The sequence below is a fragment of the Prionailurus viverrinus genome, chromosome A3 (genome assembly GCF_022837055.1).
Source record: "Prionailurus viverrinus isolate Anna chromosome A3, UM_Priviv_1.0, whole genome shotgun sequence".
Taxonomy (NCBI): Eukaryota; Metazoa; Chordata; class Mammalia; order Carnivora; family Felidae; genus Prionailurus; species Prionailurus viverrinus.
The window spans coordinates 59,316,237-59,336,578 of NC_062563.1; the positions used below are offsets into that span (position 1 = coordinate 59,316,237).

General features: G+C 45.3%; 2 protein-coding genes across 4 annotated transcripts in view; both read right to left on the minus strand.

The window, feature by feature from the left end:
• Nucleotides 1-11: 11 nt before the first annotated feature.
• On the minus strand, nucleotides 12-8,718 carry RPL31 (ribosomal protein L31). Its single transcript, XM_047852358.1, has 5 exons — nucleotides 8,615-8,718; nucleotides 8,094-8,200; nucleotides 1,838-1,963; nucleotides 400-512; nucleotides 12-75 (listed from the first exon to the last, which is right to left on the minus strand). Exons 2-5 carry the CDS (start codon nucleotides 8,198-8,200, stop codon nucleotides 44-46), a joined length of 378 nt encoding a protein of 125 aa, XP_047708314.1. The 5' UTR covers nucleotides 8,615-8,718; the 3' UTR covers nucleotides 12-43.
• A 5,020-nt stretch (nucleotides 8,719-13,738) lies between these two features.
• The window catches only part of NPAS2 (neuronal PAS domain protein 2), a 158,702-nt gene continuing 152,098 nt past the window's right edge, over nucleotides 13,739-20,342 (minus strand). For all 3 annotated transcript variants that reach the window (XM_047852355.1, XM_047852354.1, XM_047852356.1), the window contains 4 exons: nucleotides 19,227-19,417; nucleotides 18,850-18,942; nucleotides 16,246-16,426; nucleotides 13,739-14,354 (listed from right to left, as the gene is read on the minus strand). In XM_047852355.1, coding sequence (XP_047708311.1) covers nucleotides 14,184-14,354; nucleotides 16,246-16,426; nucleotides 18,850-18,942; nucleotides 19,227-19,417 — 636 coding nt within the window. In that variant the 3' untranslated portion in view covers nucleotides 13,739-14,183. The remainder of the gene's footprint in view (nucleotides 14,355-16,245; nucleotides 16,427-18,849; nucleotides 18,943-19,226; nucleotides 19,418-20,342) is intronic.

Below are 20,342 nucleotides of genomic sequence, written 5' to 3' on the forward strand. Positions count from 1 at the left end.
CAAACAGAAAGGCAGTTTTATACCTTTATTTGACAATCAGCAATTAGTTCTCATCCACATTAACAGTCTGTAGATCTGCAAAAGAAGTGAGAGTCAGTCAATTTCCTTCCTCACACTTCACACTTTAACATTCCAAAACCTTCTCTTGAAGGGTGGAGGCCAGTATTACATGACCTTTTTACAACCCAGCTATGGACCTGTTTTGTATCTTCCTGCAATTTCCCACACCATGACACAAAGGTTTACAGTGACTATTATGCCTGTTACCCATTTCCCTATAAGAAGGATGCAGGGCACATAGGTGCATAATTAAGTATCTGTTGGGACAGATGAATTCAGGTTCTAAAAGGGCTAAGGCTGCTTTTCTAATTCCAGCAGCTTTATGGGATTTCGACTTACTTTTAAAAGTGGTGACAGGTACATAGGTAACCAACGTATAGAGCTTGTTAGGTGAATCCTCATCCTCATTACGTTTTCTGGACAGCCGCACACGGATACGGTATGGAACATTCCTAATAAAGATATAAACATGCTAAGTCAATGCCTCCTATCAAGAAAATAACTGCCACTGGTACTAACACCTCCTATCCCCTCATCTGTGTTCTATCCTTTATCTGAATCTGATCAGGCACTACAAGTAGACAGCCCAGTTCCCTGGAAAAGAAATACCCACAAGGTGGACATTAAATGCTATGGTCTCAGGATATACATCTGTCTCAGCAGGCAGCAACCACTGACACTCAACCTACGCTGAAACATGGATCCAAACATGCTAGGTCTTTTCCCTCTTACCAACACCCAAATCTTAATTATTATAGGATTCATCTATGTTCAATGTAAATTTGGAGAAACACCAAACACTGATGGACACATTCAACACAGAAGACTAGTGACTGTTCAGTTTCCCTACCTTATGCACACAACCCTCTCCTCTCACCCAACCTTAGCAGCATTACAGCAGACTATCTCCTTTTACTGGTCTGAGGACATGAAGCATTCTGAAGCAATCCAAACCTCAGGACTCTTCTTGGCTTTTGTGCTCCCCTCCCCCCATCATCTCAATGAACCTCTTTGGACACTCCTTTATTAGACATACCTTCTCTACCAGAATGCTCAATGACAGCAACTGCAGGGCTGAATCTCAGGTCCCTCTGTCATTCCCCTAACACCAGATGCAGACAGCTCCCTCCCCCTGCTCTAGTCTTAATAATCACCTAGATCCACACCAGCACCATTCCCTTTAGCTGGTCTACTCCAGTACCTTATATCATCCTCCACAGCAAAAACCACTGTCCTGCTTATAAGGAGGGCTTGGCACTATTGACAATTGGGCTGGATAATTGTGGGGGTGCTGCCTTGTGCACTGTGGGATATTTAGCAGAGCCCTTGACCTGTGGCAACCTCCAGTAGTGACACCAGAACTGCCTACTGCTGAAAACCACTGTACCACAGGTTTCCCATTATGTCTAGTAGAACCAAACTCTTTGCCATGAACAACAAAATGCCACATAGTCTGTTCCCTTCCTAACTCTCCATCTTCATTCACTGTTCAAGTCACTTCACCATCTGTACTCCCATCTTCACCAACCTGTTCCAGCTCACACCAAGTGTGCTCTTTGTGCAATGCTCTTACCTGACCCCAACACTGCTGGCTCTTTCATCATCTAGGTCTCAGTTCAAATGCCACATCAAAGGACTTCCTTGCAGATGCCACCCCACCCTTTGAGTCATCATCACATTTTAAGGAAATACTTCCACTGAACCTACAGACTGTGCGGAGTTGGTTAAGCTAGTGTAATTGTAAAAGTTCATCTTATAACATAGATAACTGTAGCACCTTATTCCTTTGGCCCAGACAGCTTTGTTGAGCCTGGTGTCGATGCGTACATCTGGGGTTCCCATCTCCTTCATAGCAAATTTCCGGATCTCTTTGAGTGCCCGAGGGGCACGCTTCTTGAAACCCCTGAGATTCAAAGAAAATAAATAAGTAGAAAATTAAATGAAATATGTAACATATGATGTCCCGTTTTCACGAAACAAATCTAAACCAAAGCCTTAAGGCAATAATAATCCTCTTTCCCCCCAATGCGCAATGCCCAAAAACTAGCGTTCCACATGGGAAACAGAAAATGCACAATCTACTTTCAATGATGTGGGATAAGAGCTCTGCATATGATCCTAAGAAATGCTAACACACACACAATTCTTTCCTGATAAAACACTCTATGCTCTAATACCATCTGCCCAGCAAAATCAAAGAACAGGATATACTTGGAACATAAAATACATGGATTATAAAACTAAAAGTGTTCTCAGATCAAAGTATACATTATTTGTCATATCTTAAGACATGGCATGTTTTTGGAAACTAAACATTTCCTCTCAAGAGATATGAAAACCACAGTCAATTCTTGGAGCTCTTAGCATGTGTCAGGCATGGTCATTAACTCATGTCTGTTTCAACGGAGTTAGATATTATTAACCTGTTGTTTATATGAGGACACAAATTCATCTGAATTTCATGCTTTTAAATAAAAGTGTTGAAAAAGCAAAACTTTACTACACACTGAAATGGCCAAGCATTTGGACAAGTGAAGGCCATTTCAAACGGGAGCAGAGACCCAAGTCTAAAAAGGTGCCCCACCACCTACGACTGAAGCTCAGAGAAGGGGCCATGTCAACCATTCATCTCTATAACCCAATGCAGGCCCTGGCGCATTAATAGGCGCTTCACTTGTTAGATGGAAGTGAATTTTATGAAATTCAATATAACATACAGAGCATGGTAGATTGACTTAATTCTGCTCTAAAACCTTCAGTGATTTTCCATACTTACAAAAGATGACCCCTGTGCCTCTTACCATCTCCCCTGCTCCCTTTGCTCCACCCTCACTTAGCTTCCTTGCTATTTCTAGAACCCATCAAGCAAGTTCAGTTCATTCATGTAAACACCTGACCATCTAGAAATAAAAGGTGCCTGAAATAACAGCAGTAGGTATAACTGCTATATGTAGGTGAAATATGGAGTAAAAGAGATGGTATCAAGTACCACAGAGAAAAAATAAACCAGGGAAAAAAGAGGGAACATTAGGGAAAGGGAATGCAGGTTTAAATAAGATGGCCAAGATACTAGAGTCTAGATCTGCAGATCATGGGAACAGCAATTTAGGTATCTGTGAGAAAAGCATTCAGGCAGAAGGAAAAAAAAGAGCAACACACACACACACACAGCTACTGGTATGATTAAGAAAGTAAGTGGCCAGCTCATGTGGAATCTGAGCAAGGCTAACTGTAACCATTTAAGTGAGAGAAATGGTGGTGGGACCAGGGCAACTGGTCCAAATGTGGCAGGCAGGACCAACAGGACATGCTCACCTGACAATGACTGAGGGGGAAAAGCCTCAAGAGGAATGGGAAAGTTAGGCGTGAAGATGAACGCTAGGAGCTTGGTTTGGGACATGTGAATAAATACCCAAGCCAATAGTAATTGGATATATGTGGCCCTGAGACCAGTTACTATGACCTAGCATAGATAGAAGACAGACAAGAGTCCTGGGGCTCTTCAACATTAAGAGGATGATGAAAGGAGGATTAAGAGGATGTGAGGAGGTACCACAAGGTTAGCAGCTGGAGGAGAAATAAGAAAAGAACAAGACTGTGGAATCTTTGGATGTAAAAAAATAATAAAGCATTCCCACAGAAGAATGAACAATGAACTGTCAATTGTTACTTATCAAGCAGGCACTGAGAAATGAATAAGGATTCAGGTCTTCACTTGGGGGTTTTATAACAAAGCATAAATTGCCTGAAGAACTTGTTTCACCCCTACACTTTTCAAATGTTCCATCATCTGTGTGGCCTTTAAAACAGCACGCACTTTCACAGATGACTGACTTTTCACCAGGTGCTTTTTACCATTTTGAATCTTAATCTCTTACTAAAGTAACCTAGAAGGACAGGGTCTTTGCTTTCCCAATGAATCTGCAGAGCCCAGGACTGTGCCTAATACAGTCAAGTGCTTGATATTCTCCCAAACAAATGTATGAATGTCCCAAATAAAGGGGTGAGGGGAAGGAAATGTGGTTATTCCCAAGAAGCATCAGTACAAAAAGGCACTGGATTTCAGGGCACTTGGGTGGCTCAGTTGGTTAAGTGTCTGACTGGCTCAGGTCATCTCAAGATTTGAGTTTGAGCCCCACGTCAGGCTCTGTGCTGACAGCTCAAGAGCCTGGAGCCTGCTTCAGATTCTGTGTCTCCCTCTCTCTCTGCCCCTCCCCCACTCACACTCTGCTTTCTCAAAAATGAATGTTGGAAAAAAAAAAATTAAAAAGCAACAAAAAACCCCAGTGCCTTCAACAAATCTCAGAGATTGCCCCAATGGCACCGTGGAATACAGGAGAAATGTAGGTGTGGCAATAATCCCACTTATGCACAATCTTTCTGTGATGGCTCCTGTTATTAATTATGGAATGGTGACTATCCCAGGCATCCAGAGTTACAGTAGATGAAAAAACCAAGTAGTACTATATTCCACTTGTTAAACCAAACATACTTCTCCATCAGGCATTTTTAATATTAATGTGACCACATCACATTACAGTGAAAGAGCCTACTTCAGGCAAACAATAAAGGAATACTCCAACACAGGTCTGTTGGCCTCAACTAAAGTATAATCATCTCCCTCAATTAAGAGCCTTGGAAGGTGTGGTTCAGAATTCCAGCCTAATAAGGAAAAAGAACAAAAATCTTTCAGACTCTTCAAATTCCTTCTTTGGCCTCTACTGACTTGTGTGCCCCCAGTATAGCATTATAGCCGGTATCAGGATCTCCACCATCAGATGATTCGGAGGCTGATCTGCTTTGAATGGAACACCAGCACTGAGAGTTACTTTGGTTCTGATCTGGATGCTCCTAATGAACTGAGAGGACATCTTCCTGCAACAAAAGTGCTGGTATCCTACAAGGACAGATTTGTAGTTTTGGTCATTTACTTCTGCACTGCCTGCATTTTCTGAGAAAGACCTTGCAGGAGAAAAAAAAAGATTTCTAAGCGTTTCAAAGGAAGACTGAACAAGTACCCCACCCCAACTATTATCTCATCACCTTGCAAGTCCACTGCTATTTCAAGATCTATCCAAAGAATAGTGATATGGTATTCCTTACATGAATGTGTTTACTATTAGTTTGTGCGTTTAAAGTATCTAAGACTAAAGGTGACTTTAAAAAGGGAGAGAGAAACATGAACTTTGATGTCTGATCACTGTATTAGGGGAATCTGGCCTCTGTGCTGATCTTCTAAGAACCACACTAAGTCAATTTCTCAAAGAAACCTGTTAAAATGACTTAGTATGACTCTGGCATTAGGTAGTCCTCTGAATTAAGATTCTGGTGCTGATGTTCCTGAGTGCAGGCAGAGGACTGGAAGAATGGTCAAGGAGAATTTTATAGGTATACCCCAGAGTACTGCGCTTCTCACTGAATAAAGACGTATATACATACCTACAAAATTAGAACATGGGAAGCAGGGCTATCAATTTGACTAGGACTCACTACTTTTCTCTGGACCAATTACTATTGAATTCTCTAGCCAAAGAGGCTTTGGGGACAGAATGTCTGTTTGGGACCTCACTTCTATTTACGGATAGTTTGAAGTCGATATTACAACACACACGTTCCGGTCTTGTTTCTGCACACACTTAGGCCTTCCCAAAAGCTCTTCACCAACAATGCAAATCTCCTTACAGCCACCTTTTCTCACGCCCTGGTCCACAACTTTCAGCCAAAATGGCTCCAGGTTTCTGGTTTCTAGGTTGTCAGTCATACTCCACCATTTTAGAGAATGGTTAAGGGGACCAGAATTTGTACGGGTCTTTGCCTTAAACCAGTTAACAAGGTGTTGGTTTTTCCAAAAGGCACAGACTGTAAAAACCATACAGACAAAAAAAATCCCAAGAACTAGAGCATTCAAAATCATTCTCAATATTCTTGTATGTCACAAGTCCACAACAGCCATGTGTCCTTTGCCCCAAGAATTTAGCTACCACTTTGCTCTATTGCTCTGAGGAGCTTAATACTGAAACTTTAGAATGACCTCAAAAGACCAGGACATTCAGGAGGCAAGGTAAGGGACTCCAATGTAGAAGTTTATAGGCGGTCCAATTAAAATTTGGTCTTGATTTTGGAACTCTATTTTTAATCTGACCAGGTGTTTAGCTAGACTGCTATAGCTAACATGCCAATCAAAATTAGTGTTTAGGCATTAACAGGCTCCACACACATTAGAATGTTGTTTTATTTTTACTGAGAAATACTGCCAACAGACTCTACAGAATGGAAAGCAGATAATACTTAAAAGCCAAGAAACTTTCCAGCTTGTATCAACATTATTTCTAAAATACTTTTTTTTTTTAATGTTCATTTGTTTTTGAGAAAGTGTGAGTAGGGGAGGGGGAGGGAGGGATGGAGGGAGCGAGCGAGAGGCACACAGAGAGACAGAGACTCGGAAGCAGGCTCCAGGCTCTGAACTGTCAGCAGAGTCCCATCTGGGGCTCGAACTCAAACCATTATAGATTGAGCCACCCAGGTGTCCCATATCAATGTTATTTCTAATTTGTATGTGTGTGTGTTTTTGAGAGACAGGGCATAAGCAAAGGAGGGGCAAAGAGAGAGGGAGACAGAATCCAAAGCAGTCTCCAGACTCTGAGCTGTCAGCAGAGTCCCATCTGGGGCTCGAACTCAAACCATGAGATTGAGCCACCCAGGTGTCCCATATCAACGTTACTTCTAATTTGTGTGTGTGTGTGTGTGTTTTTGAGAGACAGAGCATAAGCAAAGGAGGGGCAAAGAGAGAGGGAGACAGAATCCAAAGCAGGCTCCAGGCTCTGAGCTGTCAGCAAGGAGCCTGATGCAGGGCTCAAGCTCCCTGAAAGCTCATGAACCGCAAGATCACGACCAGAGCTGATCATCAGATGCTTGACCGACCAAGCCACCCAGGCACGCCTCAGTGTTATCTATATTTAAAGATCAGTGTGAAAATCTCTTCAATGCCTGAACCTAGGATCAATCACCTTCTCATTTCTGTATTTGCTTTTGGTGTCTTTTGCCTGTAGAAACATTTTGTGAACTTTAGAATTCAGGAAAGATTATTTACTGTAAGTCCAAGTTGAGCCTTAAGGATCATATCTGGTTAAACCTTGGCAGAACTACTTGAAAAGTTTTTGCAAACTGGGGCTATGGATACTGAACCAAAATAATTCTTTTTTTTTTTTTTTTTCAATTTAAGGTTACTTGGTCTCTCCTTACAAGGGTATGATTAAGCCAAATAGAAAATATGCATACATACTAGTGGGGGGGGGGGGGGAATGCGCTTGTTTGTAGGAGTTTTAAAATTAACAAATATCATATCTTCAAAAAATACTCCAAATAACAGTATTCAATAAGGGGTTGGGTCTCCATTCTTAGCAGTAAACTCAAGAACTTAAAACCATACAGACAAAAAGTTCCAAGAACTACAACATTCAAAATCATTCTCAATATTCTTGTACATCACAAATCCACAACAGCCATGTGTCCTTTGCACACATATTGCCCTAATACTCTATTGACACATTCTTTTCTTGTCTAACAGTCTCATTTCTGGTATTACAACTCAACCAGGATTAGTTAATACATATTTGTGTCAGGAACTAAAAGAATCCCCTCTGAATGTCCACATCCTGGATTGAATACTCCTTTTCCAGTTAATTGCTTAGCTTTACAGGGGTCTAGAGACATTTAAAAGTTTGCCTTCCTATATGCATCTTTTACCCTTTAGCCTGCCCAGGTTTATTCAGTTACAAAGCACCCAGTGAAATTATTTTATCATCACCAAGTTTCCCCAACTGGTTCTCCCAGAAACTACAATTCAATCTTGTGTTTCCAATCACGAACCTCCGAGGATTACGCTTTAAACCCTATAAACCTTAAACAGGGGACATGGAACAGAGATCCGAATTTTTAGCTTTTAACTAGACAGACCTCAGAGTGACAGCCAGACGCGTGAGTTCAGAAGCCCCCAACCAGCAAGGTATCGGGCCGACTGCAGACATACTCACACTCCATGGATGCGCTTGTGAATGTTGATGGTGTATTCTCTGGTCACTACCTCGTTGATGGCAGAACGGCCCTTCTTCTTCTCGCCACCCTTCTTTGCGGGAGCCATCTAAACCCAAGCGACAAGGAAGTTCAGACCAGAATGGGACCAGCACAAACCCAAGTCCTCCCTCCCTCCCGAGCCCGGCCTCACGCTGCCACCCTCAGGGCGCTGCCGGTGCAAAAGGTCGTGGCAAGCCCGAAACCCCAGGTATTGGCAAAACCAAGTCGGCTTCCCCGCGGTCAAAGCGCCGTGCCCCTCAGATGCTCCCGGAGCCCCAGAAACCCCTGCAGGCTCGGCTCCCGTAAGCCTGGCCACTCTCCTTCCCAGGCTACGAAAACCCACTAAACAGCGCGGGTTCGCGTCCCCGAGAAAAGCGGAGTCCTGGACCGGCTTAGAAGAAATCTCGCGGTCCCGGTCAGCACAATCCCCAGCGAGGATGGAAGCAGATTATCGAAGCTGAGACCCAGCACCCACACTCACCCTGCCAGGCCCGGGTTGGAAAGGAAGACCGCGAGGTACTGTGGGAGAGGGAAAGCAGCGTCACACGTACAACTTCCGGGTCGCCTGGAGGTGGGTGGAAGAGGGAGGCGAGGCTGCGACGTAAGCGGCGCGCGTCCGGGGAAAAACAAGCACACTTTGGGGGCGGAGCCGGGGAGGGCTGAGACTGCGCGTTCCTGCCGCGCGCTCTCGGCGTCTGCCTTCTAGTAGCCTAGTTGCCCCCACCGCGCTGTGGAGGTGCGGCAGGGTCTCTCGCCTCTGCACCTAAATCTTCAGAGGAAATAAAGCCCAGGCCCACAGCTGGATGGGACCTGGGGCGGGGAAAAAAAAGACTCTAATTTGTTTTTCCCATTCTCTCGTTGATTCGGCCGACGTTTGATGAACCTGAGTGTGGTGCCGCCCCTGGCTGGCGGTACCGTTGAAATCGGAGACAGCTGCCGCCCTGGCGGCGCCCTCGTCGAGCAAGGACACTCCTGAATGGGAGTGCTTACTTACTGTCCTGGACTGTGGAGCCACCCGAGGGTCGTGTCCGGCCCGATGCATGGGTGGGCCGGGGGTGCAGAAAGCAGGGAGGCTAGTGCTGCGCTGAAAGGATGGGCAGGAGGTAGACCGGCAGAGAAGTGGAGCGTGGCAGGTGAACTGTCTGAAGCAATAGGGTTTCCTAGACTCTAGGCGGAGAGATGAGGTAGTGTGGGGCCTTACTCAAGAGTTTTACAAGTAATGCATCATTGAAGTTATCAGGAGGGCAGTGCCATGGTCAGATTTGTTTTAGAATTAATTCAGTTACATTGTGAAGAATAGATTGGGAGCAGGTGGGCAAGATCGTAGCAAGGAAACTAGTAGGAAGAAGTTATTTACATAAGAGACAAGGAGTTCTGAACTAAGGCAGTTGCAGCGGGATTGGAAAGAAGCAGACTGATTTTATAGATACAAGTAGGTAAAACCAAGAGGATTTGGAGAAAACCGGTGTAGACTCACTACATTTAAGAGATGGGGGCTGAAGAAATTAGGAACGAGTCATTGGAGCAGTAGGAAAAGATTTAGTTGAACATGTTCTAAGTCTAAAGGAAGCCAAAGTGGTCAACACGTTCTAAATGCTAGAGTTTAAGGAAGGCAAAAACATGTACCCACTAGATTCTCCAAACAGGAGAGTGTCAGTGATTTTAGCAAGTTTCACTACTGGAGCAACGGGGAGTGGGAAAGAGCCAGATGAGGACAGAGTAAGGACTGCGTATGGGGCTGGGTTGCTTTCTACCTGTGTTGTCCCTTGGGGAACAAAGGCTAGGAGAGAAGACATACTGAGGAAGGAGATCAAAAGGCAGGGGAACTGGGGAAGCAGTAAGCAGTCTAGCTGAACAAGTGGATTAGGTATGATGTGAGAGACGATAGGGAGCTCTGAGGAGATGCCCAGAGGGATGATTCTAGAACTTCCCAGAGGCTTAGGAACTGGGTATCACCAATCTGGGGATTCTAAGACAGTCAGTTTGATCCATGGATCCGTGCTTTCCTTATTCTAAATGAACTCCCTTTCTTCCCAGGAGCACACCATTTAATGGCTTCTTAAGACAGGGAGGATGGGAGCTAAAGTTGTTGAGCCCTCACATACCTGAAGGTTTTTATTCAACCCTCAAATTTATTAATGTTTTGACTTGTATGGAATTTCAGGTTGAAAATAACTTCTCCCCACTGTTTTGAAGGTATTCTCCATTGTCTTCTTTCAGAGTGGTTGTTGAGAAGTCATGTGGCCTCCTTGGTGATCTGTTTTATTTTCTCTGAAACATTGTAGGATCTTCTCGTATCTCTAAAGTTGTGAAATTTCAAGCAAATAAACCCCACCAGTGGAAATCTACGAAGTGGCCCTCTCAGATGTCAACTGTGCTGCTTTAAGTCAAGGTTGAACAGACAATAAAAACCATTTGGTCTGAAGGACTGATAATCGTTAGCCTGGCTGGGGGGGGGGGGGGGGGTCTCCTGTTTCAGTTTAGCCCTGCAGGCTCTTCCAGCTTCTTCTCTCTCAAGCCTCAGGGGTCAGGCCAGTCACTGCTGGCCTCCCAGAGACCAAAACCTTTATGATGAACTTTGTTAGCTGGGTTTCTCTCCCATGTCTTTTTACTTTTAGTGATTACCAGGGAATCCTTAAAATGAGACAGGATTTGAATGCTTCCCTGTAGGGGCAGCAAGGAAGAAGATGCCAGTCTCGAGGGGGCAACAAACCCTAAAATGCTGAAGGGTCTTTTTGGGTAGATTGTGCTTAGGAAGGTCCAATGGGATTTCCTAAGAAAAGCCACTGAAAGATTGTGAAGATGAAAGGGGTGTGGTGGTGCAGAAGGAAGGCACTAAAGGAAGATCTGTCCAGTAGTAGCATTCCAAAGCTTGCGTATTCCAGAGTTCACATTTCACCCGCTTCTTACAAGCCAAGGCTTTACAGTTTTCCGAAGAGAAAGGTCATGATTTTTTTTTGGAAACAAGACAGGGTTACAAAACCACCTTTTAAAGAGTGGAATTAAATGAATCAAAATCTTAGGGATTGAACTTCCACTGATGTTATGTGTGTTTATTTATTTATTTTTTGCTTTTTTTGATGTTATGTGGGTTTAAAAAAATGTTGCACAATAAGAGTTTTCTGATTTTATCCAGATTCTGAACATGTATGAAATTTAAGCAATGCTAAATTAAATTAGTAACATGGTTTGTACTCTGCCATCTTTCAATGGCTTCCAGCTTGAAAATCCTGGTACAATAAGTATGCTGCTTCCATTAAAAATCTTGATTTATTTAGGATTCTGACGGCCAATTAAAATACAAATACAGAAAAATCAGATGTATAATAAACCTTCGAATTTACAGAACAGTTCAATTGCCAAATAGTTCATCTAGTTTCACACAGAGTTTTTTGTGGTGTCTAAATGTGGTGTCTTTCCTGATTGGATTATGCAGGGCTGGCAGTGTGGGTGGTGAAAGAATTTACCCAAGGCAGAAAGGTGATAGAAGTTTACTGAATACACCACAAGGGAGCTGCAAGCAGGACAGCAAAAGAGAGGCTGTCTGCAACAAGACGGTGGGGGCTGTTTTAAAAGAGGGAAGGTGAGGAGGTATGGTGAGGTATGGAATGACCCCTTTTTTGGTAACTGAGCCTGGTTGTATGTAGCCCTTTGGTTAATTGCAGCCTATGGATATTTTGAGGTGGGTCACTTGATGGGCTTGTCTGTATTCAGCCATGGGGCCACTGTCTGCCTTTTCTATATATTCCATTGCTCGAGCCTGTTTGCCTTAAAAGCAGCCTCTACATCTTTCTTTTATTTATTAAGTAGGCTCCACGCCTAACATGGAGCTCGAACTCATGACCCTGAGATCAAGAGCCACATGCTCCACTGACTGAGCCAGCCAGGCAACCCCTAGACTTCTCATTTTAGAAAGAGGGTTCACTTCTGATTCCTTTAAAGAGTAGTAAATGATCCTAAAGCATGCAGAACATTGAGACTTACCTTTTTTTGGGAATACAGCAATTGTGTGAACAATAAAACTCCTTTTTTGGTGACTTTATTTGCATAGCCTCTTGTGCCAACCAAAAGTGATCCTTGCCACAGAACAGAGGAGCTACCCCCACTTCACAGGGAGGCAGGTAGAAGCACAGAACTATAGCAATGGAACAAGGAAAGAAAGTTCTCTTGGGCCAATGTTTACGGAAAGGGCTGTGCTGAGCAGCGCCATCTCCGTGATTCTCAATCATGGCGTGCCAGGGCACCCTTATGTCAGCGTGATGAGGCCTCATGGCAGGGGGGGGGGGATATCTGTAGTTGGCAGAAGTCTCCTAGATGCTGCTGTTATATCTCCCCCCACCAACAAAACGTGTGTACACACCTCTCACACACAGACACACAAACCCCATGCACATCACTGATAGATCTAAGTGTTGGCAGTTGGAGCCCATGAAGTCCAGCCCAGGTGAGTTTAATTATGAGTTGTGACTGCTTTGATGCAGATTGTCTCCGTCAGATCCACAGATTCCCTATGTCTAGAAGGCTGAGTTGTTTCCAGGGGCTTTTGCTGTTTCTGTCTGTTGTGCTGTCATCTTTATACCATTTTTTTTTTTTCTGGCACAACCTTTAATTATGAAGGTCAGGAGCCTGATGCGTTGGTGCATATGTTGCAGCTCAAAAAACTGATTTATTCATTGCTTGCTTTCACCTTTTTGATATCTTCGATTATCCTTAGAAATGTCTTGAAATTAAAAAAAAAATGTTAATGAAGAAAAGATGTATGCATGCATGTATACCAAGGGACAGAAACTGCCTCCAGAGGAAATTGTACAAATTCGTTAATTTATTACAAAATTTCCACTCACAGAAAAACACAGGAAAACTTTTATACTTTTATATTTGGGAAAGGAACTGGCGTCTCAGATACAAAATAATTTACACATAATCCATACAATTTTATTTTATATAGAAATAGGTCATTATTACAACAGCTGTACAGTTCACTACACTTCGTCTTTTAATTACATAAAACCTTTTTCTTTAGAAACATCTCAACATAACAAAACATACAAAAAAAGCAAAGTGCATTTTGAAAAGGAGAATCCAATCCTCGGTCTTATCATGAAAGATCTGTAGAAAGATGCAGCATTCTGACTCAAGGGGCCGGTGCGTGGTGGGGTCTCCTCGGGGACCTGGGGCTCCACAGGCCTGTCTGGCTTGTGGAACCTCTTCCTCCAAAGTCTCATAGTTCCCGACAGAATTCCGGAACATCAGCTGCATGATTGTGCTTTGCTTTGAGTCGGCCTTTGTAGTTGCAATCAACCAAGTAAACAGGAACAGTCCAGTGTTATATTTAGGGGAAACAATAATCACCAGAACGGGCATGGGGTGAAGAACCTCCTTCCATTAGGTTTTAGGCCAGAGGGTGTGGGTCTGCAGCCTGGTGAAGAATGACCAGCTCTGCCATCTGATTGGTGGGCTGGTTTTGTTACTGCGGTCTCCAAATGAAGTCAGGAGACCTTATTATTTTTAAAACCTGAAAGTGCCTAAGTTATCTCCTCTGTGCAGCTGTGCAAATTAAAACAAAAACAACCATTTAAAAATAATGAAAAATAATCTCTTTATTCTCTCTCTTCAACAGATCTCTGACCCAGTGCTTCTCGAATGCAAAGAAAAGAGGGTCAAGAGAGTGAAGGCCAGCTAGCAAGCGTGGACAGACCACAGCCGGCTAGAGGGACCAGTACACTCTCTCAGGAGGACGCAGCGAGCCGTGCCACCTGCTAAGTCAACTGAGTAACGACACTTACGCGGGGGCACTCGGTTCCCATCCGAGTATGGCTGTAGAGTGTGCCCGAGAAACACACAGGCAAGGGAAACACGGCCAGTACTCTGATCATGTGTCACATGCCAGCTGCTGTGCTCCGGAGAAGGTTACCATCCAGGAGTTCTGAAATGTATGCAGTGTGCATAAAAGCCAAGGGTTTAAAACTCCTCTCCCCCACTCCTGTGGCCACTCCCATTGTCCGTCCATTGGTTAAAGCTGATTGTGACCCGACTGAGGTGCCAGGGCACTACCGGGGCGGCTGCTGGAGGCCCGAGGACTCAGACAGGCTGCTGACCCTTCGGGGTGGGCGTGGGGGCTGGGGTGGGGGTGGGTAGCCCAGGGTCCCTGGCGGTTGCGAGTAGGTGGAGAGAAGTAGGGAGTCCTGCTGCTCACTGTGCAAAGAGGTCGGTGCCTGTACCTGCGAAGAAGAGACAAAGGGCTCCAGAGGTGCCTCTGTGCTTTGGCAACTCCTCCGCTGAGATGCTGGGGCGGCAATGCCGGTGTGGTCAGACTACAGGCCTCACCTCCATGGCTGGGAGGGGGGCGGGTGGGATCTTGTGGTGGCAGGACCTTGGGGGTAGGGTGGGTGGGGAAGAAAGGAGCCTGAGGCTCCCCCAGGTGGGTGTGAATTCGGAAGCCGAGCACTAGGGGTTCCTTTGGGCCAGTGGGCCAGGGACTAGGCTTTGGGGAATGGTTTCCTGAACATGTGGCCTATATGTTTTGGGATGTTGGAACCTGAGACCACATGCAGATAACTGACAGAGCAGAATCCAAACACACGTGCAGTCGGCATACTTTTCACCATGGTCCCTGATTCGGTAACTACTTCCAAATACTGCCATTCGCCAGCATCTACTGGGGAACATCCTCATTTGAAGCTCAGAAACTTCAACTGGTCAAACCCTAACTTTGGAACCGTCAGCCCCATCTCCCACTATTCTCGTCTATGAAATCTCCCCCATCCAAACAACCCAGGACACCACAGGCACACCTGCACCTCCACTTTTGCTCAGGCTGTCTCTCTTGTTGGAACACTGTCCCTTCCTGTCTTTTCACTCCATCCACACCTCGGCTCTGCAGCAGGTGCCGCCCTGTCCCCCCAGCCCCCCCAGCCTCGAGTCCTTCCTCCACGAAGGCCTCCAGGCACAGTGCTCTTACCTGGCACTAACCCAGAATCTGACAGCTCTCTGTGACATCCCCTCTCCCCACAATGCACCCTGAGGCCCCTGAGGGCAGCAAACAGGCCCAAATGTTCTGTATATTCTTAGCACCACATCTTGAAGTTACAGGTGTCTGTGAACATGTGTGTTGCCAAGGCTGAAGAAAGACACAGGAGGCCTCTAACTCTGCCCAGACCATCCCTGTCTTCTCACTTCACCTGAACCCATCCAAAAATTGCTTCTGTGTCCTACAAAATGACAAGACATGCCACACTGAAGTCTAGAGTTTGCTCCCACTATGCTTGAGGTCAGAGAACTTTGAAAGGTATATCACAAATGATTTAGCATCTTTGGAATTAAATTGTATTCAAGACCTTCAAGGTTGACTCCTTTCATCTTTATCCCTCTATCCTTAAAATGTCTCAGTCACCACACTCTCCTGTGGCTTTGAAGGTGCCCAAGCATGGTAGGCAGAGTGACAGAAAAGCTATGCACTGCCCTGTGGTGGGGGCTGGAGGCCAGGAAGGATGTACACAGGACAGGGTCAGGGCTGGGGCAGGAAGGTGCTCTGGGCATATGTCAGAGGGAAGGCCAGAGCCCAAGCAGACACTTCTGTCCCATCTGAACTCCAATTACTGGCTCTCGGGCTCCAGTGGATTTGGCACTTGCTTGAAGTAAGTGGTGACCACATGTAAATGTGCCCCACATTTCCCTGGAAAGCCCCAAATTCATGCCACATTATTGTATTTATCAGGCAAGTTTGATGTATCTTTAAACATGGTTTAATTTTATATTTGTATCAGACTTTGTGTATAAACAGACCAACAAGTCTGACAAACACAGTAGTCAGCGTCTGATTTTTGCTCTAAAAGTAGAGCAAAAAAAAAAAAATATGGACACTGTAATAAAAATACAGACCTATGAGGCATAATGGCTGAGTCTAAATTCTCATACTAAAGATGCACAGATTTTATAAACTTTAAGTATTATAAACTTCATAGACTGCAAAGATTCAAATGCAAATCTATGTGGGGCTTATTTCGGAACTGAGGACTAGAACCACCCTGAAAGCAAGGGAGGGAAAGCCTGCCAGGCCTCTGCCTTAGAGCCGGGCCCTGTGCCCTCACGCATGAGTGCGGCGGTGCCCACCTGCAGGAAGTGCTGTGCCTGCTGCGGGGCCTGTGCGGGCTGCAGGGGTGACTGCCTGGAGGCGGCGGCGGGGAAGCTGGGCTGAGGCACCGCCTGTCCCATCAGCAGGACGGGGGGCGAGGTGCTGCTGCTGGTGGTGTGCATGTCTGCATTTTGAAACACGGACTGGCTCTGCGGATACCTGTTGGGTCACACGTGGGAAGGAGAAAACAGACTTGAGAAAGAGGTGTTCATGTGACACCAACAGCACAGGCAACGACAAAAGGACACTCAGACCGGACTTCATCAGAATTGAAAACTTTGATGCCTCAAAGGAGGTTATCCATGGATTGAGAAGGCCACCAATGAAAAATATTTGCGAATCATATATCTAATGAAGGACTGATGCCCAGGTTATTAAAAAAAATCCTACAACTCAACAACAACAAAACAGCCTGACTAAAAATATAGGCAAAGGGCTTGAACAACATTGCTCTTAAAAAGGATACCAAAAGGATAGCCAATCAGCACAAGAAGAAATGCTTAACATCCTTAGTCATTAGGGAAATACAAATCAAAATTGAAATGAGAGACTGCTTCACAGCCATCATAATGGCTATTATGGAAAAAAAAAAAACCAACCAGAATAATAAGTGATGACGAGGACATGGAGAAATTGCAACCTTTGTGCACTGATAGAAATGTAAAATGGTGCAGCCACTCTGGAGAACAAGACGGCAGTTCCTCAAAAAAGTAAGCTTAGAATTACCACACAATCCAGCAATGTCACTTCGGGAAATGTACCCAAGAGAACGAAAGGCGGGACTCAGGCAGATATTTGTACACTCATGTTTGTAGCAACAATATTCACAATAGCCAAAGAGTAGAAGCAAGCCTAGTAGCCATCGATGGGTGAATGAATAAGCAAAATGCGGTATATAAATATAAGGGAATATTATTCAGCTTCAAAAAGGAAGTAAATTCTCACACATCCAGAGCACATGAAGTAATACTAAAGGAAGTAAGCCAGTTGCGAAAGGACAAATACCGTGTGACTCCACTTAGATGAGATTCCTAGAGGACTCAGATTCATAAGAGACAGAAAGTAGACCAGTGGGGACGGAGGGTACAGGGAGTGGGGAGCTAATGTGTAATGGGGTTCAGAGTTTTAGTTTGGGAAGATGAAGAAGTTCTGGAGATGGATGGTGGTGATGGTGAATGCCACTGAACTGTCCACTTAAAGATAGTAAAAATGGTGAATTTTATGTTGTATATATATTCTACCACAGTTTAAAAAATTAGAAAAGGAAAAGGTGTTGATGATAATGGTCCATGAACAAGAGGCAGAAGAAAGCCATTTAGGGAAAGCTCTGGAGGAGCACAGACCAGAAACAGGTGTTTAAAGACACCACAGAGAAGTTCATTTTGTATTATATATTCTGGAAATGTGATTTCTTTCTATGAGGTCATTTGTAACAAGGTGGAGCATTAGGTCATGTCTGGAAGAGACGGTAGAGGATATGGGGAGGGTGGCAATCATTGGGTTGACGGAAAATGGCAGAGTTCTGGAGGAAAGAATGCCCATTTTTGCCTAGTTCACTGCATTTTAAGCATCTCTGGAACGCGATGTAACAAGAGTCTTTGTTTTGTCTAATTGAGAGCACCATCAGAGAATTGAAAGGCAGCTCCTGAAGTGCACATTCCCCATCTCTCTCCATCACGGGGTTTTTATCAGGATAAAATGAAACAATACAGGTACCAGCCCCTGCCTCTCAGAAATGTTCAGAAAACATCCACTGTTACTATTATAACTGGCTGAAGGAGGACATGGGAGGAAGGGCTTCTGGGAGCTGGTCTTAGGGGATGGCTCTAAGGATGGCCAGGCCTAATTAGCTAGCCCTGTCCTAGTAAACTTCAGATACACACTCAACCAATGTTTATGAAAAAAAGACGTCTGTGAGATAGTTCTGCCTCGTGTCAAGAGCTAGGAACTGTTTTCCAGTAGCTTTTCGAGTATCCATTCCTAGGTCTCCAGTGACCTTTGTCCCCGGTAATTAATGCAATAGTAGAACAAAGCTGCTTCTGGACGTGGGGGCTGCAAGTGGTGAAGAGTCTGCGGAAGGAGACACAGAAGGTTGCGTGTCTGGGAAGGAAGGAGAGCCCACATCTGCAGGGTTTCACAGTCCCGTGGCTCAGCACCAGAACCACAGAGCTGGAGAGCTCCAAGTGTCCAAGTATGCCTGTGGAATGTGCCAGCATCTGCTGGTCAGATGGAGCCATGGGAGTGCCCTGGGGAAGGGGATCAGGCTGCATTTACCTGGGATGTTACCGAGGGCAAAGGACCCATAAAGATAACTGAAGATGATGATAGACAGGGGATATAATTAATTGTTTTGTTCAGGTCCTGTTTTAAGCATGGAATGCTGACACACAGTTTGATCTTCTCCAATGGGAAATGGAAGAAGAGCTAAGGGGGTCTCCTTGCAAAGGGTGTGGGCACACTTTGACCTTGCCTTTCGTGTGAGACGCACAGGAGCGCTGCTGGTCCAGGCCGATGAGAGCCCTGCCAGCCTGAGACCACTCAGTGCAGTTCTCTGCCTCCTCCCTCCACCCGGGGCCACCTACTTGACTTGCCGTCCAGTCCTGCTGACCTCTGAGGGCTGCCTCGCATCACAGGACCCAGGCATCATGGGCTGGATGGGCTGGCTCAGCAATAGCCTTGGAGCAGAGGAGGAGATAAATGGGAAACTTGAATCAGCACCCAAACTGTAGACCCGCTGGCTGACGGCAGCACCTGCCCAGCCTGGCTGGGCCCTCTCTGGCTGCCCCTGACACCCACTGTGCCCACTCTGCTCTCAGAGGAAGATGAGCGCAGCCATCCGAGACCCCAGCCCTCTCTTGCCACTTTGTTAGCTGAGACTGGGAGGCAGCAGAAGGGAGGCTGAAGTGGTTACTGTAAAGCTGCACCTGAGCTATCTTTTAAACGAGGGCGATCTCAGTACCTGAGCTGCCGATCGTGACCAAAGTCTGGGCTGGGCTGGCACTGGCTGCCATCCTGGGAGGCGGAAGCAAGCGTGGTCAGGCTCAGAGCTGGTGGGAGCACAGCCGTGGTGCTGCTGAACTGGGGCGTCAAGCTGCTCACTGAGTGGCCACTTCCCTGCATCATCTGTGAGCTTCTCATTGGCCGAGGACCCTGGAGCCATCATGTTAATGAGAGAGGTAAGACTTAGACTCAACTCAGGTGTCATCTCTCCAGGAATCCTCCCCAGAACCTCTTTCTTCTACCTACCCTGGCCCTTCCTCTTAGGACCTACTACTTTTCTTTGTTGTGGTTTTGTTTGTTTGTTTGTTTTAAGTTTATATATTTTGAGAGAGAGAGAGAGAGAGAGAGAGAGAGAGAGAGAGAGAGAGAGAGAATGAATGAATATATCCCAAGCAGGCTCCATGCTGTCAGCATGAAGCCAATGCAGGACTCAAACCCAGAAACCATGAGATGATGACCTGAGCTGAAATCAAGAGTTGGATGCTTAACCAACTGAACCCCCTAGGCACCCCTAGGACCCACTAGTTTTTGAAGTATTTTGATCCTGGGACTGTCTTCCCCATTGGATTATAAACACCTCAAGGATTCTTTAAATCCCTTGGGCCTAGAACAGTGTTGGGCACTCAGCAAATAAGGAAAATGTGCATGGAACTACCTTCTGCTTCACAAATTCTACTCCAGACACGTGGACCTCCTTACTGTTTCTAACTCATCAGGCCTCAGGGCCTTTGCACTGGCTGATTCCCCCATGTAGAATGCTCTTCCTCCTAATACTGGTATGGTTCATTCTCTCATTCCATCAGGTCTCTTTGATTGAATATTTTCTACTCTAAGAAAAGGCTACCTATTGAAAACTCCAGCCCAATCCCCAACCTTCACCTGTGTTCTTGCCCACACCCCCAGCCTTCACCTGTGTTCTTGCATAACCATTTGACATGCTGTCATCTTTACTCGTTTGCATCTCTCTCCTGACTTGCATCAGAGATGCTGTTTCCTTTTTTGTTCACTGCTTTCCCTCAGTGCTTAGCACACAGTGAGCACTTAATAAATACTTGTTGACTGAAATCTTAAATGA

What these genes read in the sequence shown, in the direction of transcription:
- RPL31 (XM_047852358.1), bottom strand. Translation starts at nt 8,200, where the DNA reads ATGGCTCCCGCAAAGAAGGGTGGCGAGAAGAAGAAGGGCCGTTCTGCC. An exon ending in CACAAGCGCATCCATGGAGT is followed by an intron (nt 1,964 to 8,093) that starts GTGAGTATGTCT and finishes TTTGAATCTCAG; the next exon opens with GGGTTTCAAGAAGCGTGCCC. An exon ending in GTCTGGGCCAAAGGAATAAG is followed by an intron (nt 513 to 1,837) that starts GTGCTACAGTTA and finishes TATCTTTATTAG; the next exon opens with GAATGTTCCATACCGTATCC.